The 27462-nt window shown below is 35.8% G+C and overlaps 3 protein-coding genes across 3 annotated transcripts; 2 read left to right on the top strand and 1 right to left on the bottom strand.

Annotated features, from left to right (window-relative positions):
- Window positions 1-2533: 2533 nt before the first annotated feature.
- LOC129947792 (pyridoxal kinase) lies at window positions 2534-4523 on the bottom strand. The gene is made up of 4 exons (XM_056058489.1): window positions 4117-4523; window positions 3927-4026; window positions 3710-3856; window positions 2534-3314 (listed from the first exon to the last, which is right to left on the bottom strand). Exons 1-4 carry the CDS (start codon window positions 4207-4209, stop codon window positions 2743-2745), a joined length of 912 nt encoding a protein of 303 aa, XP_055914464.1. The 5' UTR covers window positions 4210-4523; the 3' UTR covers window positions 2534-2742.
- Window positions 4524-6597: 2074 nt separating this feature from the next.
- Window positions 6598-7420, top strand: LOC129945127 (uncharacterized). The gene is made up of 3 exons (XM_056054786.1): window positions 6598-6723; window positions 6783-6911; window positions 6974-7420. The coding sequence occupies exons 1-3, from the start codon at window positions 6715-6717 to the stop codon at window positions 7418-7420; spliced, it is 585 nt and encodes a 194-aa protein (XP_055910761.1). The 5' UTR covers window positions 6598-6714.
- A 2841-nt stretch (window positions 7421-10261) lies between these two features.
- Window positions 10262-27193, top strand: LOC129945939 (uncharacterized). Its single transcript, XM_056055921.1, has 9 exons — window positions 10262-11181; window positions 19094-19869; window positions 19928-20237; window positions 20295-20952; window positions 24496-24888; window positions 24955-26053; window positions 26113-26289; window positions 26344-26437; window positions 26501-27193. Exons 1-9 carry the CDS (start codon window positions 10923-10925, stop codon window positions 26782-26784), a joined length of 4050 nt encoding a protein of 1349 aa, XP_055911896.1. The 5' UTR covers window positions 10262-10922; the 3' UTR covers window positions 26785-27193.
- The last annotated feature ends 269 nt before the right edge of the window (window positions 27194-27462 follow it).

The raw sequence follows: 27462 nt of genomic DNA, 5'->3' as shown, positions 1-27462 counted from the left end.
GTCCACTGGTGATCTCATGGTTTATCTCACCGAACAGTGGAACAAATCTTTACATCGTTTTGGAGAAAGTAAGATTATTGCACTTGATATTTCAAAAGCATTTGATAGAGTTTGGCACCTAGCTCTCTTATCGAAAATGCGTGCTTTTGGTATAGAAGAATCCCTTCTTCGTTGGGTTAGAAATTAACTTTCGGACCGTTCAATTCAATTATTGTTGGACGGGTTCAAATCTGTTATTCACAAAATAAACGCTGGTGTGACCCAGGGCTCCGTTTTGTCACCGACGCTCTTCATTATTTTTTTTAAATTTATAAATCATTTAATGATCTTTTGTCTGAAATTTCTAACCCACTAAATTGTTTCGCTGATGACAGTACCCTCAGCTTTTCATATTCGTTTTAGATTCTCATCCTTGTCTTTCGGATGTGGAACTTCAACGGCAGCGTATGATAAGCTCATTAAATTCTGATCTCGACAGCATTGTACAATGGGGAATCAAAAACCGTGTAGAATTTAATGCTTCGAAAACTCAATGCTGTCTCCTATCCATCCATCCATGAGCGGCACTTGCATCCAGGACACTAATCAACTTTCAGTACTCGGTATGAATATCACAGATCACCTCTTATGGAATGATCACATATTCGATATTGCAAAAATTGTTGCTAGGTGCTTAGGATTTCTCCGACGGTGCAAGAAATTTTTCACCTCTTCTGATCTGGCTGTAATTTATAAATCCTTCATTCCTCCAAAACTTGAATATATCTCCCATATCTGGGTAGGTGCCACTAAAACAAGTTTAAGTATCTTGGACAAGAGCCAAAAAAGAGCTTTGAAAATGATAGGCGATCGAACTATAACCGAAACAATTACGTCACTTGAACACCGCCGCAATGTTTCATGCCTTTCGTTGTTCTACCGATATTTTTATAAACTGTGTTCTATCGAATTAGCCAGTTGCGTTCCCCCCCTAAAATAATTCAGCCGTAATACTCGTATTTCTAGGAATGCACATCAGTTTAAAATTGAGCTTAATTTCGGACGTACTGTCAAGTATAGAGATTCTTTTTTTAACCGCACATCGAGAATGTGGAATGCTTTACCCAGCTCTGTTTTTCCCTATCATTTTGATATTCAAAACTTTAAGACCAATGTGCATCGGTATCTCCTCTTTAATCCTTCCCTGAGCAATAAAACTTTGAACTTCTTATCAAGATTGTTTTTTTCCCTGTGCTATGGCACGGCTACTTAGTATGGGAGACATCAATGATCTGGGACGCACACCTGCTATAATGCTATGTCACTTCCTTTTTCTATATTAATGTTCGTTTTCTTTAGTATAAGAGTAGTTTCCAGAAACGTTTTTAGGGTTTTAGGTACACAATCGTCATCAACGTGTTTGAAAAAATCATCACATGTTTTCCTTAAATGCTTATAGAGTTATTTTACAAACTAAGTACAAGTACAAAGAAATAAATATCACATTTCTTTAGGAAATTTAATAAGCTTTTATTTTGTAGAAGATTATTTTTTGATACGACAAATGGTTTTCAAGATAAACCCGAAAAAACATATGTTTCTCTTCACTGCCGCTGGAGCTATTTTATAAACTATAACAAAAATTTAATGATCTTCAATTTTGTGGAACATAATTTCTTGATACGACAAATAGTTTTCGAGATAAACATAAAAAACTGAAACAAACACCATGTTTCTCTTAACTGCCGCTAGAGCTCACGTCGGATTCTTGGGGACTTTTTTTGGATCATCACCAGACAATCTTTAGTAAGTGTGCCAAGTTTCAAAACTATTGGATTTTTTTTAGGTGATAACCTTTATTAACTGGACTATATCGCTTTCAATCCATGAATTCCCTTGCCGTTTTTGAATCTCCCAGCCATCCTTCAGAGTATACACAGTAAGAGGCTATGTTTTGATTTTCATAAAAACAATTTTGCATTCTTTATTTTCATTTGCCCTGAAAATGGAACTCCTCGAAATCGTTCCAGTGCAAACCATTCATACGTTGCTGTGTCCACTTTGAGGTTTTCAGCTTTTTCGATAATTTTGCACCTCGCCAATCCTTTTAGAGTGAAGTTGTCTGCGAATAATTTGAGAATCTGGGGTGGAATAGGCTAAGGTGATTTTTGTTTGTCTTTATTTTTTAGAATATCATACACTGTTTGGGTGCCCATTTTATATCTTCACAGGCACACTACGATGTTCATTAATCAAATCAACATTTTCCTTAATGGAAAAAACTCTACGCGATATCTTATTTTCACTTAATCGATGTGATAAAACTTGTTCGGTATTGTCCTCATGTTACGGATAGTAGAGTTTATTACGGATAATAGAGTTTAAATATAAAAATTGTCTTTATTGTCGATAAAGAAAATGTTTTTGTTTCTTTTACGGATAATAGAGTTTTGTACGGATATAAGAGTTTTTTATGTTAAATACAAACTGATAATCGAATCCCGGATAATATAGAGTTTCAACTGTATCAAGTAATAAAGAACAAAAACAAGCATTCATAATTCATTAATACAACAAAAATTAATGCAGCATATATTTTCCAAATAAAAACAACGAAAATTAATCAGCTAAAGCAACAACAAAAAACAAATTTTTGGCTAACATTATTGTCTCAGATATAAGGCTTATTTTACAACAATTTTATAATAATGTACATTCACATTCAATTCAATAACCTTTAAGAAAATCAGTTCAAATTAATCATCATACAATTTGTTTGGCTGTTAGAATAATTTTTGGATTTTCAATATCATCTTTACTTTGAATCAATTTCAATTCTCTTTCGTGCGAAGTGACCTTTCGTTGGCCAGACTTAACATCACTTGGCATAGCTTCAATTGTGCGTTTGATAACAGCTTGCAAACTAGCAATAGTGTTCTCCAGAGCTGCTTTCAAGTCGGAATTGCCGTAACTATGTGCCAAGAACAGTGATGCAAAAAGATCACCTGTGCCTGTGAAACATATATCGTTTCCTTGCAATGGAATGCTTAGCTTATAACGAGGTCCATTCTTTTTACTTAGGAATGCCAACAATTCACCGGATGAACCCAAATTTGAACTCGATAGAACTACTGTTTCGATATTTTTTGTATGGAACCAATCCATTGCATTCCATGCATCTTCTTCGGTAAGAATCTTACGATCGGTTAGAAGCTCGACTTCATATTGATTTGGTGTTATGATATCGGCAAGTGGAACAATTTCATCACGATAAATTGGCAGCAGTTCTTCAGGGACGTACATTTGACCATTGTCACCCATAACCGGATCACAAACTAAAAAATTAATAATATTTGTTAGAGATTATACAAAATGAGATACTTTGAACATATTTTATCTAATCATGAATTTCTTAACTTATTTTTATCTTGAGGATAACTAAATAGTGGGTTTTTTGGAGTTAAATTAATTTGATCTAACCTCATACTTTCATATTGAATCAAGGTCAACAACAAATTTTCCGCACAGAAAAATCTCTTGAAGTTATAAGATAATTCGTCGTGCTTATCGGTGGAAATCGAGAGCACAATTATTTATTACAATAATTTATCTCAAAAGTAGAAGATATAACTTTAGAGATTAGGTAGGTTCAGTCTTTTTATAGACATAAAAAGCAATTAGTAACGGAAAAGTAATTGGTATACCTACATAATTGTATAAAAGCACCTACCATATACAAGATTGGGGTTTATCTCTTTGAGCTTTTTTACTATAGATCCTACACGCTTAAGGAATGATGCGTTTCCAATGTATCCTGTGAGGAGGTGGGAATAGTATTGCAATAAATCATTGGCTTCAAGACCTTCGAATAGATCTCCTAGAACAAGAAAAACAAAAACAGTTTATACATACTTAATATATCGAGACAAGTTAAATTCTCGACTTACTTAGATCCTTCTCTTCGAGAACTTGCCCCTTGATAGACTTGTAACCGGTATGGTTACATAGTTGCACAGAATTTATTGCGTCAACTTCGAAGCCAAGAACCTTAAAATAAATACAAATTTAAAAACTTAATGGTAGTGTTTTTTTTTAGTTTTCAAAGCCTCGAGCTCGTTAATAGTTATTTTCACAAACCTGTAATGGGAATGTTGCACTTTTATTTCCTACATATCCATGGACTACATGGCTTTGGATTGATAGAACTCGCTTCAATAAGTTTTCTGACATTTTTAATATTAAAATAGAACCAAACTAAGACACTTATCAATGGAAATAGTGTTCAATTTTGAACTGATGTTGATGGCGCAGATTGATAAAAACAATTATAGATTAATTGATAAGAAGTTTGTTTGGGGTGAGATAAGAGCACAATAATGGAAAACAAAAAACTGATAAATATACAAATTATTGAAGACTTTTAGAACTGAGCGGAAAAGAAAATGCTGAGGTTCTACTTCTAATGATGTTGCTTTGGATTTGGTGGAGAAAATTTTCTTATTTCTGCACTCCAGGAAAATGTTATCACTTTATTTACAAAAAATAAATACTACTATTTTAAAGTGATGCCACTTTTTCCACTTGTAAGATTTGTATGACCTAGTACTTTCGTACAAGAACTTTTGAGCCGTGTTCAATTTATTGTGAAACTCTGGAAGTCTACTTAAATCTTTGTTAAGAATTACTAAAAATAAGTCGGCTATTTTGGTCGACCAGAAGATAAAGAATAAGAAGTACAAGAATCTCGAATTTTTTTGATGAAATGAAAATCACAAAAGTTTCAAACAGGTATTTCTTTTTTTGACGTTTGTTTTCTGTGGTTTGTTCTTTTTCGAACAATTGTTTACTTTTAATGTTATGTCAACAAAAATTGTTGTTACAATTATTGGGGAACAACAATATTTAGAAATTGTGAGCTACAAAGGTTACTCTTGGAGAATAGGCAGGATCGAACCCAAGACCTCTGGCATGACACTCCAAAGCACTAACCATCATGCCACGGGATGGTCAAATAGTCATTTTTAATTCCATTTGGTCATATTTTTCGGAAACGAAAATAGATGTTCGACAATTTGAGTAACGAAAACGTTCTTTTAACATACTCACTTGGCTTTTGATAAAATCTCCAGACAACTATTAATGCTCAAGTTACGTGAAATGGGAGTCTCAACTAAATTTGTAAACCTTCTAGAGTGCAAATACTTTGCATATACTATATGGGTTGAAACACGGATGCCTTTTATCACCTCTACTTTTTGCTTTATATATAAATGATCTACATGCGATTATTGAAGGAGGTCTTAATATCGACAGTTTAAATATGAAGTTATTGCTGTATCCTGACGACACGGTGATCTTAACAGAGGAAGTGAAGGTTTTGCAACGCCTGATAGAATGTTTTGAAGAGTACTGTGCCAATTGGAATAATCTCTCAAAATCGGAAATTATGGTCTTCCAAAATGGTGACAGAGACTATCAAATAGGAAAAAGTGGATTTTTCGGATAGTACCTCAGTACACAAATCTTGATGTTCTGCTCACTCCCAAGATGAATTTTTTTAAGCATGTAGAGAAAAGAAATGCAGCAGCAAAGAACTGTATTAACGCGACATGGCATTGTTTTTTGACTGAGCAGAATATCAACCTCAGTTCAAAATGGGAACTCTTTTTGGCAGTATGCAGAGCTATTCAAACTTATAGTGCACAAGTCTGGGGTTTTGGAACTTTTATTGAAGTGGATAAGCTACAACGATACTTTCTGAAAAGAGTTTTAAAGTTACTATCATGCACTCCAAACTATGCATTACCGATTGAAACTGAAGCTGAAGACGGGCACTACTAGACACTGGACCTACACCTTAGATATGTACAAAAGACTATATTTGAATACAGTGACACGAGACTACCTAAGCAACTTACCAAAATCCTCTTAGGAAAACAACTTTTTTTGGTTGAGGAGATTAATATGATCGGAAATAGGTTCGACTTGCATTGGGATGAGAACATGACAAATGAAAGAGATTGGATTGTCAATAACTCACAAATCAAGAAACAGAGCAAGGAGCGAGGGGAAGCAGCACACGAATTTTTAAAATGTTGGATTATTCAATAGTACCGCTGACTCTGAGCAGTTGACTCTGAGCTCTACAAAATATCATGGATTTTCAAAGCTAGATGCGATCTTATCTCACTCAACGGAAACAGGCGTGGAGGCAACGCATCAATATTGTGTAGGCTGTGCAACATGAGAGAAGAAGAAGATATACAACATTTTCTAGGTAGGTATCACGTAGTAAGAGAATTCAGGATAAGACATTTTGAAAAGGCAACTCTAAAAGAAGTTGAAATTAATGCTATCCTTAACGGAAATTGCAGTGCTGATTGGAACAGGCTCTCAAATTATATTTATGTTCAGGATTTCTCTTAAAAATTTATATAAAATCAAAAATTGTATCTTTTTTATAAATGTACTTAAATGTAAAATTATTTGTATGTCATTGTCATAAGTTTTTTAAATCTTTCAACATAACTTTCTTTCAAGTTAAATTTAAAAACGTATAAAAATATAAAGTTGAAAATAAAAACATTTTACTACTACTACTACTTTTTTATTTCTTAAATTTGAAGCAGAAATCGTAGAAAAAAAAACAGATACATTTTGTGACGTTTATTTTGACACATAACACATAACGCGCTCATATTATTTTTCAACACTCAACAGAAAACAAAACAAAAAATGCTGAAGGTAAGAAAAGCAATAATTATATTTAAGATAATTTATTAAAATTTATTTTTTTAATCCAGAAACAAGATCAACAAATTAAAAAACGCCCACGGCCGTATCAACTATCACACCGCTGGACACAGTTTGAAACAAACTCGATGCTGGAGTTGGTAGTGGTGGCGGTGAAAGATAACCCCGAAAGCTATGAAGTATTTTTACATTTAATGCCTCTTTTTCAGCTTTGTTTTAATGAAAAATCTTTTCCTTCCAGAAACCAACAGCCCATAGGTTTTTTCAAAGGCTCGCGGAAATTTCTCCGCAGCTAGCCAGCATCGACTGGATATGCATGAAGAGCAAAATGAGGTACCTAAAAGGAACCTATATGTCACCGTTAGACTGGAAAGGAAAAACAGGTGCCGGTCTCCTGGAAACTGGAGAAGAAAAAAGTGTACAAAAAATATGTCCTTTTTTTGACGAGTTGGAGCAATATTTGGGGCTACGAAAAATAGAATACCAAACATCGTGTATCAATCAAACTACTCCGCTGATGATCTCATCGAGGAAATCCCAGAGGAGGACCCAGATTAATATGAAAAGGAAAACCACAATTACACCAATGAAAACACAGAATGTTTCCAGGAGGACGAGCAGCCGGAGCATCGCCAGTAAGCAAAGCCAAAGGTTAGTTCCATTTTTACCATTTTGCCCTGGCATTTGAAAACTACTTCATTAATTGAAATGTTAAGAGTTTTGTAAACTGTGAAGTTGCAAGACAAATCATTTACATTTATTTTTTTTGACATATTTGTTCGGGTCGACGGCGGTGGGGTAGTTGTTCCCGTTTGGTAAGTCGTATGTGGTATAGGTAGATAGACGAAGAAATACGTAAGAAGTAGGTATGTGAATCAATAGGTTCAGGGTTTATGTTGTTTTTTTAATCTTCTATCTGTTCCCAAGATGATTGTATATGCTTTGCACATCACAGAGAAGAGCCGTGAGCGCATCTTGAAGGCTGGTGGTATAGTTTTGAATTTCGATCAGTTTACCCACAAAACACCAACACGCATAAGACCTTGTTGTTGCAGGAAAAGCTTACTGCTTGTAAGCAGGTGCCCCTGGTGAAATGTTTATGTCTACCGCAGCAAAACTTTTTACTTGCCATATACGTAGTAAAGGGCAGGTTTAGGATTCGTGCAAACAAAATGTCGAGATGATAATTTTCCCTATTACATTACCATGATAGTGAACACGAAAAAAATTTTTAATCATAATGTTATACAACCACTCAAGTTTTAAGCTACGTTCAAGTTGTAAGCTACGAGAGCAAGTTTGTGCTATTCAGTCGTGCTCATTCAAGGAATAGCTTGTACGTGCATGTCGAGACAGATTTCTTTCTATTTAATTTTATATTTATTCCTTTCTCTTTCGCCCGTCATTGATACAAGGAAAAACATGCGCTGTGTCGTACCGGACCAATTAGATTTGGATGTAGATTGGCTTTTGAATTCTTTGTTTTCTTCAAAGCCAAACAAACATTCAATTTGATAGTTCAACATTTTCGATTCACCTGCCGAGCTGAGTTGTGAATTGTAACAAATCTCGACGTCACTAGGTTAGGAGATATGTCCACATTTTTTGTAAATAAATATTTTTGAATATTTACTGTCATTCTTCGATGACAGGTTCGTACAATTATGTAAACGACTTTTTGAATTTAAATTAGAACCAAATTCAATTTTTTGAAAATAATGTAATGACACATTGTAGAACCATTATTTGTTTTTAAAAGTTAGCCAATTTTGTTTGGCAGCTCATTTTATTTTGAATTTAGGTTTTTGACTGTTAATGGTATAATTTTTCAAAATGACGTTCATCGTTCATCTAGTTGTCAAAAAAACAATCGTTTTATAAATATCAATGTGAAACCTCTCCTACTCGTTCCATTGCAGGAAACAAAAAAAAAACAAATTTAATTGTGTTTTGTTTGAATAAAATGTATTTTATGGTTTTAAAGAAAAAATAAAATCGGTCTAATTTTTGACGACTTTTTGCAGCAATTGTGGCCGAATATCAGCAACATCGCGCCAAATATTCTTTTCGAAGGCATTAATTTTATAGAACTTGTCTGCGTTGACAAGCGACTAAACAAAATTAGTCCAACGATGTTAATCCGGATGATCTTGGAGGCCACGCCACAGGTCCATGATGAGAGATACTTAAATATGGATAATGCTTGTCATCCGATTTTTATTGATTACCATCAATGAACCAAGACCTCTGACAGTTTGTGAGGAACCTAACCGGCTAAAACTAGTTCTAAATCATTAAACTACTAGATAGGGACTGCTACAAGCCAACTTCCCGCTGGTGGCAGCTATTCCTTTACGTAAACATAAACTTTTAAACTTGGTTTTTGTAGTTTTTTATTTTGTCAAACCTTATTATAAAAGATGTCCTTAGTTTTTTTGACAAAATAAGCTGTTTGAAGCAAAGAAGTAACAAATGGCATTTGAAACCTGTACAAGAGGACAAGCATATCTTAAGAGGTAGAGCCACTTTTTAAGTGGGGGCTAGCAGTCCATACCTAGTACTTATGTTAATTATTTTCATGTTCTAAGTATATAAATTAGCTTTCTTACGGCATATAGAAAACATGTATTATTTGAATTAACTGCTTAGATTACTGCCAATGCCATTAATAATAATTTGTTAAATAATCTAAAGTATCTTTCAGCTCAGAATGAAACTTTATCTATCAAGCATTTAGATTCTAGCTTATTTTTTGGCATCTCACCTTTTTAATTTTTACAAAAAGTTGTAAATACTAATAAATACAAATAAATAAATTAAGCAGTGGTTCAGCTCGGGAAGAGCCACATCCTATATTTTTTTCAACTGTTAACCAGTGTGAGTATAGTGTCAGGAATAAAGAAAACCTACAGTTTGTATACCAAATCTGAGTCTAGAATTTAAGAAAACATTTTCTGTGAATTTATCTTGGAGGATTTGTAAATTCCTTGTTGCTGAAGTGTAAAAACATCAAACTTATGTACAATTGCTTTAAACACATACATTTGTTTCTCTTTTTCTGTTTTTATCTTCTTCATTTGTCAGTTAACCATCTTATTGTCTGTGAAACATATTTTGTTTGTAAATTCTTATGCTTTTATTTCATCAACACTTGCAAGAGGGAGTATTGGAGAAAAAAGACTTAATTCAACCCAGACAACTCGTATGAAAAGCCTACGTACGCTACAATTTCTCCCAGTTAACTCAGGTTCAATCATGGTTAAACTATATAAATTGAGTTTAAAAAAGAAAACTTGTTAATAGTTGAACTTTAATAAAAAAAAACCTCCGAAATCTTCGAAATAAATTCCTTTCAGCAACTATTCGACATGCAGCGCCAATATTTAAATTCTCCTCGCAATTTATTTCTTGTACATATGACATACAAATCTATTACATTATCTCGCATCAGACAATACTCTCTGAACCTACTCGCAAAATATCAGTTTGACAGCTACAATCCCAAACGTCAATAATATTCGTTGTCGTTTGCATTTTCTGATAAAAGTAAAAATAAACAAAATCATTTTCGGCAAATAAAAATAAAATTTAAGTTTTTTTCAACCAAAAAAACAAATGTTTAAATTAATGTAAATAATAAGGAATTGTTAAATTTCACTTAAAATAAGTTATGTTTCTCAAATTATTGACAAACTTCCATAAACAGTGAACATAAATTGAGTGGCTAGATGAAAGAGATCGATTTCTTCCACTCTCCCGACTAATAAAAAAGACATTGTGCAATTATTTTCTTCTTAAATTTTATATTTATCACTCGTATCTAAGAAGATTGCAATAAGTTATGCTTTCGAATGGTTCTTATGATTTCCTCAAAAGGAAAATTCATCATTCTAGCTCAACAAAACGGATGACTTCATCATTAACATAAATCAGAATCAGACTGCGTGTTTAAAACGACAAAAACTGGGTGCGACCGGCCACCACTTCCACCCAACTACACCCAACTCTTCGACACGGATAGGGAGATAAACCGACCGAATTTATGAAACATAATCATCAACCTAATTAATAAAAACCAAAAGGGAAACACTGACATAAGTCGGGATCAAATTTCAGGAGTTTCTATTTTTCTAAATTGGTTAATTGTATTTAATTAATTGAGGTTAAACGTAGTTTGAGAGGCGGGTACAATGGTTAAGGTGGTCCAAGCATATAATTTCCCGAAGCAGAGCACATATTCTGTGTTTGGGGAGATTTTGGCAGCTACTCTGATTGGAGCTGATAGGATTGCAGTGAGTAGTGCAGGACACTTTGTTGAGATCTATGACATCGGTGACACAAAGACTACTACCTTGTCTATGGACGCTGATTCGCGCAGAGAGCCTTCTCCGCCTAAGTACTCTCTGCCAACAGTTGGTGAAGTCGTTGACTTAATCTACAATGATGCGGGTAAGAGAAAAAGTGTGCAATTAGATGTGATTTAGTCAAACTACTTCTTTTTTTTAACACTACACTTCACTAAAACTACTTATGCAAGACGAACATTAATAAGTATAACAAATATAACTAAAGTTTCAAAAAGTTGGACACTTTTGGCAAATGGGTGAAAAAATATGAGACCTGGTGTCTGCGATGTAATCTGAAAACACAACATATTCATTTAACTTAAAACTAACATCGTTTTTGCAAAGGAATGAGTACTGAAGAGTCCAAAACTAATGGACAAAGAAAGATTGATGCAATTTGAGATTTTGTTATAGAAATCAATTGTGTAAGAGGAAGAAGATTCCGTCTCGATATTGATAAGTTGAGAGTCCCTCTCGGCTATCAATCCATTTCCTTCTCCGTTCAAGAATTGTTTTGTTTTAAGAGCAGGCGAAAAGAATATTTATATTAGTCGAAGTTCCTCCCGTTGGTATAGATATTTACCCCCCTGTTACAATTGATGTTTATTTAATTTTTTTAAAGTCATTAAATCCGCAAAATTATCCATAGCTAAGGTTGCAGCATGTCCTTTTTATGGAATTCTGCAGAACCAATTCACACGTTTGCGGATGTATGTCCTCGATAATTTCACGAATTCCAAACATGTTTTGAATCGATAGATACTCTATTTTTCATAAGTAGAAGCTTTACAAAAATAAGCAGTGTAGTCAGAGATTTAATATTTAAATTATATCTTACAGCTGAAAAATTTGAGAATATAAAATTAATTTAGAAGTGAAGATCACATTCGAACCTTCTTGAGTTTTGAAACGAATATAATTCATACTATCGCAACATATTAAGTTTATTATATTTTTATTATACAAAGCTTTACTTTTACAATCTCTATATTAAGATCTACAGTACTGTACAAAAATTTTGCAACTATCATCGCCTATTAAAAAATGACATTTGTTTATATAAAAGTTGTTCCAATCAAATTATTTTTATTGTTTTAGACTTTTTTATGTTTCAACTTACTGCTCAAAATCTTAAAACACTTATTCAAAGGCAAATTCTACAAATCCACTTCTTTAAAATTTAAAAATGATTTTATTGTTTAGTAAGTTTAAGCCGAAACTTTGATCGATTAAACGGTTTTTTAAGGAAAATTCTTTTTGAATTGAAAAAAAAAGATTTTGTTTTAAAAATGGTTAAAAAAATGGGAAACGGTTTTGTTTTCTGGCGAATCAAAGTTCAATGTGCGGAGATCGGTTGGAAAACAACATGTCGAGAGGCCTTGCAAAATACACTAAAGGGACGGTGCAAGGGATTCAATTTTGGTCTTGGGCTGCTTCTTTGGCCAAGGAAGACATAATGGAGTCTGAAGACTATGTAGACATCCTTTTTAACACCATGCTGCCTTATTCCTATTGGAAAATGGACGTTCCAACACGTCAATGATCCCAAACACAAGTCGAAGTTGAACACAAAATGGATTACAGAAAAAAAGGATTGAGGTTTTAACAAGGCCAGCCCAATCCCCAGATCTAAATCCAATAGAGAAGAATTAGGAGCAACATTGAATTCACAGGCAGTAGAATGACATTCCAAAATCGGGTATTAATATCCTTATTGCTCCGATGCCCAGAAGATATACAGCTGTTATAAAAAATAAAAAGTACGCAATTAAATAGTAACATTTTCATGACTTGAAGTAAGAAAATAGTTTGAAATTTCGCTGTGAGATCTAAGTTGCAAATGTTTTGCAAAATAGTTTTTATTTATTTTTGTTAAAGTCAAGAGTGTTAATTTTTTTTCCAACAATTAAATGTTATATCAAAAAAGTTTACAAAACTTTGCTGTTTGATATTCTAAACAATTTTTTTCAATGAAAAATGTTTGAGGTTATAGTTGGAAATTATTTGCACAGTACTGTATATAATAAAGATTATAATTACAAAAATAGTAAATACATAATAAATATTCTAAGCTAGTAAACTTCAAGCAACCGAATTTGTGTGTGTCTCAAGTTTTTTGTAGTTGGTCTCAGTTTCTGTCGACTTTCATTAAGTTAGGAGAACCGTTTTTAATTTTTTGTCAGAAGTCAAAAATTAATCTATAGTATGCAACACATTCTAACTGAAACTGTGGTTTTGCCACATTATTTTGTTCACCCTTAACTTAATCATACCTGACACATTCAATCTTCCTAAAAATTATATTAAATCATTAAATTTTCTATCACAGATGAAAATGCGTTCTCAAGTCGACACTATTTCACTGATTTTTCAAAAGCTTTTGATTGCGTTCAACATAGTGTTCCCTTAAAAAAATTAAAGATATATGGATTTCACTCTCAGCTCATAATGTGGATAAAGAGCTTTTTAGTAGGTAGAAAAAAGGTGGTTCATAATGCCTTACTTACTTACTTAAGGTGGCGCTACAGTCCTGTGTGCACTAGGGCCTCACCCATCAAACTTCTCCATCTATCTCGGTCCCTAGCTAGATGTCTCCAGTTTCGCGCTCCAAGTTGGGTGAGGTCACCTTCCACTTGTGCGCGCCACCTGATCCGCGGTCTTCCTCTACTGCGCTGTCCTGTGGGTGCGGATTCGAATACTTTCCGGGCCGGAGCATTGGTTTCCATGCGCTCTACGTGACCCAGCCATCTTAGTCGTTGGACTTTTACTCTTCTTGCTAAGTCTACGTCGCTGTACAGCCCGTACAGTTCGTTGTTCCATCTTCTCCTCCACTCCCCTTCGATGCATACGGGACCGTAGATCACACGAAGAACTTTTCTCTCGAAGCGACCCAAGGTGCTTTCATCCGCTTTTGTCATGGTCCATGCTTCTGCACCGTATAGCAGGACGGGGATGATAAGGGTCTTATATAGCAACACTTTGGTCCCTCGAGAGAGGACATTACCACTCAATTGCTTTCTTAGTCCAAAGAAACAGCGGTTAGCAAGAGTTATTCTGCGTTTGATCTCAGCGCTGGTGTTGTTTTCTGCGTTTACAGCGGAGCCTAGGTAGACGAAGTCCTTGACTACCTCAAAGTTACGTCTGTCGATTGTGACGTTTTGACCAAAACGTCGGTGTTGTATGTCCTTTCTAGACGACAGCATGTACTTTGTTTTGCCCTCATTAACCGTTAAACCCATTTTTGCCGCCTCTGCCTCAATACTCACAAAAGCCCCATTGACATCACGCTGAGTTCTTCCGATTATGTCAATGTCATCAGCATATGCCAGTAATTGGACAGACTTTTGAAAGATAGTGCCTCTAGTGTTGACATGTGAGCTCTGCACTATTTTTTCAAGCACGATGTTAAAAAAATCGCATGACAGCGCATCACCTTGTCTAAAACCTTTTTTGACATCAAAAGGTTCTGTTAAGTTGTTTCCAACCTTTATGGAGCAGCGTGAATTCTCCATGGTCATCCTGCACAAACGGACGAGTTTGGCAGGGATGCCAAAACTAGACATGGCTCTATACAGCTCGTCCCTGTAGATGCTGTCATATGCGGCCTTGAAATCGATGAAAAGATGGTGGGTGTCGATTTGGTGCTCTTGAGTTTTTTCCAGGATCTGCCGTAATGTGAATATTTGATCAACTGTGGACTTTCCTGGTCTAAAACCACACTGATAAGGACCTATCAGGTTGTTGACGATGGGCTTTAGACGTTCACATATTATGGCAGAGAAGATTTTATAGGCAATGTTAAGTAGACTTATTCCTCTATAGTTGGTGCAGGTCTCCTTTTTTCAGGATCGGGCAAACAATACTGAGGTTCCATTCATCGGGCATGTTTTCTTCCGACCATATCTTACAGATAAGTTGGTGCATGCTCCTAACCAACTTATCTCCAGCTGCTTTAAAGAGCTCGGCATTCAAGCCATCTGCTCCAGCGGCTTTATTAGACTTCAACTTAGATATGGAAATCTTTACTTCGTCTAAGTCGGGAGGACGGGATTGTTGGCTTTCGTCGTCTATATTGAATGGATCATCCTGCCTGACAGCGGAATTCAGTTCTTCGTCGCCGTTATACAGTCTGCAGAAGTGGTCCTTCCATATCCTCAGCATTGACTGCGGTTGCACTATGATGTTTCCACTTTCGTCTTTGCAGCCTTCGGTTCTAGGTTTATGTACCTGTGAATTTCGTTTCAACTGTTCATAAAACTTTCGAACCTCATTCCTGCTTTTATACCTCTCAACATCTTCGACCGCACGCTGCTCATACCCTCTCTTTTTCATTCTGAAAAGTCGGCGTTCCTCTCGCCTCTTTTGCTCACGAGCGGCTCTCGTCCTTTTATGCGCCGCTTTGCGTGCCTGTTGTTTGGCTGCATTTGCCTGCCGACATTCCTCATCAAACCAGGGGTTCCTTGTTGGTGGCTGTTTGAAACCCAGCACATCAGAGGCGGCTTCTCTGGTTGCATCTTAGCAATTTTGCCACTGGTTTTCGATACATTGTGTTGGCGGCAGAGAACTTCGAGAAAGGTTACTTGTCACTCGGTCGTAAAAGGATTTGGCGATCTCAGGCGATTGTAGCCGTTCGACGTTGTATCTTCTCCCAGCACCTCCTTGTTTTGCCTTGGGTCTGGAAATCCGAAGTGCTACCCTGGCTACAACGAGGTAGTGGTCCGAGTCGATGTTAGCTCCTCGGAAAGTTCGTACATCCATAATGCTGGAAGGGTGTCTGGCGTCGATCGCAATTTGGTCAATCTGGTTGACGGTAGATTGATCTGGAGAAGTCCAAGTTCCTTTGTGGATGTTGAGGTGTTGAAAACGCGTACTGGCTACCATGACGTTTCGCCCGCAGCAAAATCTATGAGCCTGAATCCATTGTCAGAAGTGTTGTCGTGCAGGCTGTTCTTCCCGATTATTCCACCAAAGATGTCTTCCCTTCCTAGCTTGGCATTAAAATCGCCCAGGACTATTTTAATATCGTAGCTAGGACACTGCTCATATGTTTTGTCTAAGAGCTCGAAGAACATATCTTTGGTGTTGTCGTCTTTCTCTTCTGTGGGGGCGTGCGCGCATATCAGGCTAATGTTGCCGAATTTACCCTTGATGCGTGTGGCCATGAGGCGCTCATTGATGCACCTATAGCTCAAGACTTCTTGCCTAAGTCTGGATCCAATGAAGAATCCGCATCCAAATAAGCGCTGTTGGTTTTCGTGGTAGCAGTCACCATAATAAATATCGCAGTTTTTCATCCTATTTTTGCCCGGCCCATCCCATCGTATTTCCTGGATGGCGGTGATATCTGCTTTATATCGGTCTAGGGTCTCCGCTAATTCATCGGCCGCGCGTGGTCTGTTAAGGGACCTAACATTCCACGTGCATATCCGAAATTCGTTGTCCTTTATTCGTTTGCGTTGGTTGTCAACAGTAAATCCGTCCGTATCCGAGGCTTGTTGGTGCTTCGCAACGATGAAAGTTTTTACGTGGCCAGGAAGTCACCCCAACGCACAACCCCCAACCTGGAGGGCCAGATCCTAAGTATAACTCCAAGGATGGGGAGCCGTATAAAACCGCTCCTTATAGGCCTGGGCTCCGAATAAGTCGAAGAAGCCCTATAAGGTGTTCACTAAGTAGTTCAACCTTACTGGAACTGTAGACGCCACCGTTGATTCCATCTCGGGAATTCCTCCGCTGCCGTCTGGATAAGGAGAGGTGCCTTAGTGGAAACACCTCTTCCCACCTCTCTCGTTTGCTGCCCCAAACAACTTTCCACTGGGGTTGGAACCCAATCTCCAGTTGAGGTACTAGGCACCCGATGTTCACCACGTGGAGGTGAGAGTAGGAGTTGATAGAGGTTGGTTTTAAGAAAAACCTGTGGACGCTTGTGTTCTCTTGAATGCACATGTGTACCATTTGAACATCAAACATCAAACATAATGCCTTGCCTAAGGAAATTATAAATGTTTCGGGTATTCCTCAAGGTAGTCAACTTGGACCACTTCTTTTTATCATTTTCATTAACGACTTACCATTAAATCTTACTTTTTCTAAATGTCTTCTATTTGCTGACGATTTGAAAATATTCAGTTCCATAAATTCATTTAACGATGGAAAAGAAAATTCAAATTGATTTAAATAATTTAATTAAATGGTGTAATATCAATTGGCTATATTTCAACAATAAGAAATGTAGCGTCGTGCCATTTTCTAGAAATCACAGTCCATTATATTATAATTATGAACTTGAAAACGATATTTTACAAAGGTTTGGTAGCCATAAGGATCTAGGCGTAATCTTGGATTCTAAAATGAGTTTCTCAAATCACATAGACCATGCGATCTCAAAAGCAAACTCTATGCTAGGGTTTGTTTTTTGAAATTCAAAAGATTTCGAAGACCCCTATACATTAAAAGCTCTTTATTCTAGTCTCGTCCGACCAAATTTAGAATATGGAGTCCCTTTACCATTTCTAGCATTTGTCGTCCGACCAAATTTAGAATATGGAGTCCCTTTACCATTTCTAGCATTTGTCGTATAGAAAAAGTTCAAAAAAGGTTCACCAAGTTTGCCTTACGAAAAATATTTGGTTATTCAAATGTTCCATCTAATAAGACGAAATGTATTTTAATTGATCTAAAACCTCTTGCTCAGAGATTTTTGCTTTTGATGTCTTGAATTTTAATATTGACTGTCCAGTTTTGTTATCTATGGTTTTTATTTACCCGCCTTCTAGAAACTTGCACCCTCGTGGATGTGATTTTTAAAATATTCTTTACCACAGTACTAGCTATGTTAAGTATAACCTATCACAAGAGCTTGTATGCATTTTAATGAATATAATTTTGCAATAGATTTTAATATTTTGAAACATAAATTGGTAAATTTGTTATAATGCTATAAGTAAATCATGTATTTATTTCTATGTTATGTATCATAATTATTAGTCTAAATGTGTAACTTTTAAGACAAATAAATGAATAAGAAACTGGGTTGATACATTACTACCTGTTACATCTCAACACGTGGACAAAAAATTGAATAAATCCGAGATCCAAACTGGAATAGAAAAGATACAAGTCATTAATCTACGATTAACATTGTTCTATTTTTCTTGGGATGAGTTTTTGTTTGCGGTATGAAGTGTCCCTAAAGTTTAGGTTTAGATGGGCTGCGTTCACACCGTTCGAAAAACTTTCCATTCAGCCTTGGCTTAGTTAATCCTAAGACCGGTCATAAAGTAAGGAATAACTCGTCCCAATATATAGGAACTTATCGAAATATATGGTTTGTATTCAATAAAAATACAATTCGCTGTAAAGTAAATTTTTTATTTTTGACACCTTATTCAGTTAAAGTTTATTTATTTATAAAGCTTACACAGTAAGATAATAGTTATGTTATATATATGTGATATGCTATTCCGAGGCTAAACACGAAGAGCGTGGCAAAATTACCGATGTCTATCTGTTAGGTGTTGACATTCTGATTTTTTTAAACACATAAGCTGGTTACGTGTTTTCAAGATTTTAAAAAACAGTATCAATGTTCGAAGCATCATGAAGTCATTAAAATCTCTTGCAAATGTGAAACATGGTACGACCATTAACCCAAAGGTGTATCGAATGATACTATTGAATGCTATGCTTAATTTATTTTTGCTGATGGAGTCGCAGTTGTAAAAAATGTGAATGAGAACAGGTATTACAAGGGTCCTTTTTTTTGTTAAAAGTGGTTGAGTGCAAGAGCTGGAAAAGGGAGACTTACTTAAGCTTAAGTGAAGAGAACATTTAGCTATTTTCAATCTTTACACCTAAATTTATTTAAAGCATAAGATTGTGCTCCACTTAAAAACTCTACAAATAATTCATCAACCTCATCAATTTGATTTATACCTTAAAGCATTTTATGTTGCATCTTTCTTATTTTTGAAAAACATTTTAAAATTTCATTTTAAATCCATTCTTAACTTTAGGCAAATATTTGGTTACTTTGGAGAAAGACAACATCAACTGTCCTCTCTATGGCGAAGGTGATAAAATGTTCGTTCGTGTGTACCCGAACTTTTGGAAATTCCCCGAAGAAAAACTGATTGACTATCCCATCACAATTCGCATTGCTTCGATGACTACACCAAAACTGCCACTTGTCGACAGCTTAGATCTCATTGAACTGCCCCTCAGGAATCCCCCCGAAATGATTGAGTGCTGTCAATCGTCGGGAAACATAATCGTCGCCAGCAAGGATAGGCTTTCCCTCTACGAGTACATGACTTGCACCCACGAAACACACCGCTTCACATACGTTGATTTTCTGCCCTTTAAATTCTTTGTCAGCCTTAATTTTGTGCCGCTGAAGATCTCACTCTGTGAAAATGTTATTGCATGTCTTAACAAAATGTTTGTGGTGGCTTTTAAAATTGTCGATATTGTGGCAATGGACGCGGATGAGGATGCTGATAGTAATTCGAATGCCAGTCACTTGAGTAAGATGAGTGGGGGACAATCGAGTAACAACAGTTTTGAGACTGACTCGCTGGAGACTTGTTCACGTATTGGATTTAATGGGACACCAGTGGATTTCAATGTGGCTCGTATTGTGAATTCGGCATGTGGGCGGGAATTTGAAATGGAATTGAAGTCGCAGTGGGAGCAGGAGGATACAAATACTCGCGACATTAACATAGTCCCAACACGTGCTAGCGATATCAAAATCAAGTTAATCAGCGAAGCAAAAGCTATGAATGTTGCTGTAAGTATTAAAAACTGTTCATTGTCCATCCATCCAAATTAAATTAATTTCCTTTCAGCAAATTTCCACGAGCAACAAAGATGATTTCACTGTTCAGTATGACATAAAAAAACTATTGCAATTGTGCATGAAATCAACGGAACCAAGCCATCGAATAATGGACATTTTAAAATGCATGGATTTGAAACCAATATACCAACGTATGCCAGAAAATGAAAACAATGAAAACTTAGGCCATGCCATGGTCAAAGACAGTCATCCCACGAACACACGCTCCCTAAAATCGAATATGTATCAATTCTGCGTGGGCTATTCGCTTCTGATTGCAACAAGTGTTGATGGATATCTCTATCAGTTCTGTGCTCAAGGTCGGTATAATTTAGATTCTTTAAGTTTGATGCTTATTTGATGTGAGTTTGTTTTAGGAAAATGGTACAACGATAACGAAAAACCAATAGCCACTTATTCTTTCACTGCACCTGTTATCAAAGTTCATATAAATGACTTTGTCATTCATGCAATCACAACAGAATCTGTTGAAACGCATACTTCTAGAGTTGGACATAAATTGTTTGCCAACCGATTTGAATATCCAACGGTTAGTAGTATGTTTCCGGAAGAATCGAGTCCCGATATCAAAGCTTCGATATCAGTTATTGGACTGTGTTCGTTCATAAATGTGCAGTTTGTTTGCATTGCTCGCAAAAGTCTTGTGCTAATAAGTAACAGTCTATTTGGTGATGTCGAAGAATTTGGTGGTAAGACAAAAAAACGGAATGTTCGAAGCAGTGTTAAGGGTTTAAGTGGTGCTATGACCCGAAGTAGTGGTCAGAATGTAATCAACGAGTGGACCTTATATAAATTGACCATTCCAAGTGTTGGGGTGGTTGTGGATGATTTGGAAAATATTGCTATTGGATATAAAACAAGTAGTCCGCATACGTTCTATGAGCTAATGGAAGAGGCACACGTGATGTTGAGACAAAGTAATTGTTTGCAGTTTAATTTTTTCCCAGACGAACGCAGGATGTTGCAGGAAAAATTCGCAAAAAATTGTAGAAGTTTGGCAGACTTTTCTATAAGGTAAGTTTATTAACCTTTGTTGAGTTTAATTTGTTAAGAAATAGTAGTATAAAAAAAGTTATAATTTGAGTGCTTCTTTTAATTAAATACAACTCGGTTTGTATGATCAAATATTGTAAGTATTTTTAAGCAAATACTATTAACCAATTTAAACAACCATTTAATAATGTATGATCATAATATATAATAGCATTCATAAGGCACTATTCTTAGAAAGAAGTTGTGCACTAATCATTGGACAAGATATATTTAATCTTAGTGTTTAGCTATTTCAATATCCTTTTGGCCTTTTTTTCCTTTTCTTTACATCTTACCTCCGAACTACAAAACACTTCAGGCATTATTGCACCAATCCTTCAGGCAATTTTTACCAGCTGCCTTTACCTTTTCCCTATTCCCTCAGTATGGAGAAAAGTTAAAGTTGTTTTTAAACCCAAAGCAGGTAAATGTTCGTAAGTCAATCCTAAAGATCTACGACTTATAAGTCTATCATCATTCCTTCTTCAGACCTTTGATTGATTGATTGATTGATATCCATTTAAAGGAAATGTCTTCGTCTCAACATGTCTAGAGTACCTTAGTGCGCACCATCGAATATTCCCTCCATCATATAGAGTTCACTATGGTTGCTTTCCTTGACATCAAATGTGTTTTTAACAACGTGGACACATCTGCACTAACATCTCTAAGCGTAAAGAGTTGGCTTGGGAGCTAATTCATTTAATGTTGATTAGCAGAATAATTAACTCAAAACTAAGCAACTCTTCTGGCAGACGATTCGTTAGTAGATATCCCCTCTCCTCTGTAACCTAGTGGAAAATGAAATCCTAACTAGTCTGGATGCGGAGGGTGATATGCGAACGATCTTGCTATAATAGTTTCAGGAAAGCATCTTAACACCTTAAAAGAACTCTTAAAAAATGCCCTAGACATACTATTACTTTCGGCTGCTAGGTGTGGACTGGGTGTTTACCCACACAAAACCGATTTAGTCTTATTTTCGAGGAGATGCAAAATTCCATTTGTCAATCCTCCTTATATTAAAGGAATCCAATTAAAATTCTCAGACGAGGCTAAGTAGCTGGGCATTATTTTAGATAAAAACTAAATTTTAAACGTAATGTACAGGAACAAAAAAGCTAATGTAGCTTTCTTTTCTTGCAAAAAAGCTAATGGGGCTTACAACCTGGAATCACGCATTGGCTATAAACACCGGTAATTAGACTGATTTTAATGTACAGTGTGGCAGTATGGTGGTATTTAGAATCAATTTTAAAGTACACAGACTGCACCATCCCCCAACTGCAAATCGACAGAAAATTCAAAAATTCCATACCTTCCAGATCTTTCTGGGAGGATAGGACATTCCTGGAAGACGAGTCAATCCATTTTTACACAGATGGGTCGAAAACAAAAGAAGCGGTTGGTGGAGGTGTGTAATCTGAACGACTGAAATTAAGTCTCTCATTCCGCCTTCACAATCATTGTAGCGTGATCCAGGCGGAACTTTTGGCGACAAAGGAAGTCTTGTTCTGGCTTAAAGAAAACGTGATATCAACATCTGATATCCGTATCTTCTCAAATAGTCAGGCTGCTATCAAATCTCTTGAATCTGTCTCTAAAAAACTCTATAACAGTCCATAACCGTCGATCATCTCTAATAGAGATGGCACAACCGTTTAAATTCACCTTTGTTGGGTAAGGCTGATAAACTCGATAGGAACAGTACAATACAGCCCATTCTAAAACGTTTGGCAAATGCTGGCATACCAATCGCTACTTGTAAACTTTTAATGCAAGACGCTATGAAAAACATGTCAGGTCACAAGAAACATCTGGCCAACACTAGATTTAAAGGGCTCAACAATAGGTGCCATAACCGGACACTGTCTAATAGAAAATGACTTTTGCAGAAATTGTATGGTCGAGGAAGAAGAGGAATCAGTTCTTCACCTTCTCTGTACATGCACTGCTCTAGCTTAAAAACGCAAGAATTACCTCGGAAAATTTTTTATTGCCTTATTCAGCATCTCACGTTTCGTAACAGACTCAAACCGGTTTCATTGAGCTTAGGAGGAAGCCTCAAGATTCATGTGGTATCACAATGGGCCATTAAACTGGCCTGAGTGTGTCCTATTTTTAAGGAGCAGGTTGTAAAAATACTGTTTTCCATCCACTGGAAAAGAAAAACTGTAAAGTAAGATTTATAGAAAAGATTACGCAGTGGTTTTTCCAGCGTTGAAGAACACCTCTTGAAAATAATAACAGGGGTATTATTTGGGTCAGCGGATTCGTAAATCTCGACATCTTTAAGTACTATAGCGAAAGAATAGAATCGTTTACGCTCTTAAGTACAGGAAGAGTCTTGTCATTTATTGGCATCATCGAATTAACACCAAACTATGCTGCAAGTAAATTAGCTTCAAGTTTTCAAAAAGAGTGGCATTGGCAAGGAACGTAGGATAAGGCGGCTACATATCTTACCTTAATTTCTGGTCATGTAAACCAAGTCTAGAGTGTTGGTGGATTGGCATGCAAAACAAGGAATCCGAGATAGATCATCAACTAACTAATTCAGGTGATTTAACTCAGCAAAAATCTCAACATACATTCCTACGGATAATGTTAGAAAGCACAGCGAATTCGTTGGAAGTCGAATTACTCTCCAGACTTGGGCTGCGATAAATAAGAAAAGTATGAATAATGAGCCCTTGAACAGTGAATTTAGCCAAAGTTTGATGCCAAACATAGAAACCAACTCATTTCTCTTAGTTATAGATGTCCATATTGGATGCTGCTAAAAAATCAGGCATGTATTTTGACCTAGAGCTCTAGAAAATGATTTTTACAGAAGTCCCATTAATGAAGACGACCAGGAGCCAGTTTCTCGCCATTAAGGTTATTGTCCTGCTACAAAGACAAATCTTACATTTATCTGAAACTGAGTTCTTGATATAAACAAATTCAAAGAGACATTTTTGACATAACGTACAATCCAATATTCGTAGAATGGAAACATTTTATTCATAATAGTTCCCAATAAATTCTGACATCTATACACCCAAAATTTTTTTAAAAATCTCCGAAAGTTTTAACGAGTAAGGAAGACCCTTAAATCCAATGTGCTATCATCACAGACAAACAAGTGGTCTAAGTGTACAGCCCATCAGCCACTCTAACCTGACCTAACCTTACCTTGGCCGTTTAATATTTTTTGTACCCTTTCAAAAATTTGAAAATTGCAAATTGTTCACTTTTCGTATAATGATATTTAATGGCACTTTTAAACGATACAAAACACAACTTATAAAAGTAGCACTCATCATTTAAATGCGTTTTTTGTACCCTTATCCAATCCGGCTTCACTACAAAGTCCTTTTAATCGAACGAATCATTTATTTATTTTTAACGAAGAAGTATTTCAATAATAATGAATATTTTCTAGCAAGTAATTACTTAATACCTTAACTTTAATGAATTTGTACATATTTTTCAATTTCATCTTTGATTTTTTAAAACAACCAAACATTTATTTCACTTAAGATCATGCAAGAAGGAAGTTTACGTTCAGGCAACTGGTTTTTATAAAATGTGCAATGTCCTGCCGGCTGATATCTACACCAACTTCATTGATGAACTCAAAGCACACAAAGATATGGGCTCGCAATCAGAGCAAGTGTTCGTTGGCCTAATATATACTGTTAAACTGTTCCTTTTGAGTCTGGGAGTTGATCGCAGCAAAGCCTCATATCTTTATCAGGGTGTTACTTCGTATTTTGGTGATAGAAACAAGGAAATTTCTCTAGCGCTAGAATTTCTCGATATGTTTATTAAATATTCACCCAACGATATACCCACAGTGATGCTAGGCTCTCCAGTTGTGTCTGACATAATAAGTGCAGAGATACAGGCTTATCTTAGTGCAAAAAATAAATTGTAAGTATAATTGATGGATTTTAAGAGTGTAAAAGCAAGGAAATATTTAACTTTTCTTCAAAAAAGGTCTTCCGAAGAAATGCTTCTCTTGGCAGTGTGCGCATGTCGATCGTCGAATTTTGAACTCTCTCGGCAAGTTATCGCTCAATCGAAACGGAAGGCACTTGCAACAGCACTTATTGGACACAAAAACGTACTCTTCGACGATCAGTATAGTCGTGATAACGGAATACGTTCGTCGTTTTCGGATTTTACAGAGAATGTATTAATGTCTATTGACAGACAAGATCTCATCGAGGCCATAAGTGATGCATTTATACATGCATTATGTATTGAACACAGTATTTCATTGGAAACTCTTCTCACACTCTTCCTAAACTACATTGCTACTCACATTGGTGTGAAGGGCTATCATACCTCTCAAAAGGTCTTTGTAAACGCCCTTCAAGTCTACTTCTACGATATCTACGATGTCAGCCCAAATACAAATCACACCAAGTCTAAGATCTCTGAAGAGTATTCCTCTCAAGCAATTTCTCTCAACGAAGATTCTGTTAATTCCGAAGGCAGCCACATAATTTTTGAAGAACGACGTAATTCGGTTAACGTCGTATGGGAGCCCCAAGCCAGAATACCCAATGAAGCGGATCCCGTAGTCGATATTAACGGATCCGATTCGGCAAATGGAAGTCTTGTGGATATGAATACATCAGATGCTAATTTGAAAGGACTCAAGATACTCTTCCGCATTTATCTGGGCCAGCTAAAAGCAATAACCGAAAATAGTGATTATGAAACAATGTTCAAAACTCATGAACATTCCCCGGAAACACTTAGCATTCGCACAGAATGTCTTAAATTTATTGCTAGGCATACGGAAGCATTGAAACAAGTACATTGCCAGCAATCTACGCACAATACGGATAGACTATGCAATGGAGACATCGGCAAGTTTATTCCATTTATTCCCGACTACAAAACATTTGACGAGAACTCTGATGAGCCGTTCTTACGACCTGTTGCGTGTCTTAACGATCGTCCCTCGTATCTCAATCACTTGAAACCCTTCGGGAGTGAGTTTTTCAGTAAACCCGAAGAAGGCGAGCAGGATGTGCATTTCCTAGGTTGGGGCAATGAGGCTCTGTGTCTGACGTTAAAAATTCAAGTAAAACATAAATGAACTAAATTGATTGGGAATTTGTTAAGTATTTTTCTTTCTTAAAGTCCCTTTTAGCATCCCCTAAGTCTGATCCTGAAATCATTGAGGAGTTTGTTGCTTTCGTTCAGAAGACACCAAACCTGATTGGCATCGACAGTTTTCTTATAATCTCCCTGCCCAAAACTCTCTCTATCAATTATTTAATTCATTTCTCACCGGAAACTCTCTGGCGATATGGAAAGGTAAGTTGAGTTTGAAGTTTTTGACTTTAGCTTAATTTTCGAATCCATTCACAGTCACATGGATTTGCCCCAAAACAATGGGAAACACTTTTGAGGAAGATTGTCAGCAAAGAAAACGTTTTACCGAATTGGAAAACACATATCACTGGTAAATTTTATTTCTGATATTAATGTTAGTTCGCGAATAACAATAATAAACTCCAATTCGTAGATATTCTCAATAACCTAGTTGAAGAATTTTCATTTGAGGAATTGCTTCAGTGTTTTCCACCCGAAGCGACCGCTGGACGGACTGAACTATCAAGCTGCAATCAAACGGATTTGATAAAAGAAAGACACTTGGCTATGGACAATATTGACGAGTCGAATGTCTTCGAAGTGACACTGCGCAGAGCAGTCTCGAAGCAGCGCAGCTTAGCACTACGATCAATGATTGAGTCGACTGGAAGTCAATTATTCGACGCAACCAATAATCCTTTATATAATTTAAATTAGACATAATAATGTGTATTGTAAATGTTGCATGAGTATTTATTTTGTGCTCATGAACTTAGTTTGTAGGAATGTTAAATCGATTTATCTTTCAACATTTGAAGGCAGCATTTTTAATAGTAACGACATTTTTATGTAGTACAACATAACATTATATATTTATGCATTTTTTTTTATTTTTAAACATTTTATTGAAATTTTATATTTTATATCGAATATAATTTAATTAATAATTGCAATTTTTTTGACGTTTTTATCAAAATTATGTATAGTTCAAATTTATTTTAATTATTTATAGTATTATGAATTGGACATTTTAAACTTTTTTAAATATTTTGACTAACATTCTTTTTATTTAAATTTTTGTTTGTGTAATATTTATTTTACATATATACATACATACCTACTTTGCTAATGATATGGCACAAAATGTGATTTCTTCATAATTATACTATTTTTATCTTAAATCTTTAAAATAAATACATAATAATTTAGTTTCTTACTTTTTATTTTATGACAGTAGCCACTAAAAGTTGAATAGGAAAACACGATCCCTGTTACCGAGTGATGTGCATGAAATCAGTTTTGTGATCTTTCTGTATTCATATTGATCAGGTTCAGACAACAAAATGGACTTCGTTTGCAGTCAAGTTCTTTCTTTGAACTCAAATTTTGACCAAG

The sequence above is a fragment of the Eupeodes corollae genome, chromosome 2 (assembly GCF_945859685.1).
Source record: "Eupeodes corollae chromosome 2, idEupCoro1.1, whole genome shotgun sequence".
Classification (NCBI taxonomy): Eukaryota; Metazoa; Arthropoda; class Insecta; order Diptera; family Syrphidae; genus Eupeodes; species Eupeodes corollae.
Note: the sequence above shows the minus strand (reverse complement) of the source record. Positions and strands in the feature narration are given on the sequence as shown.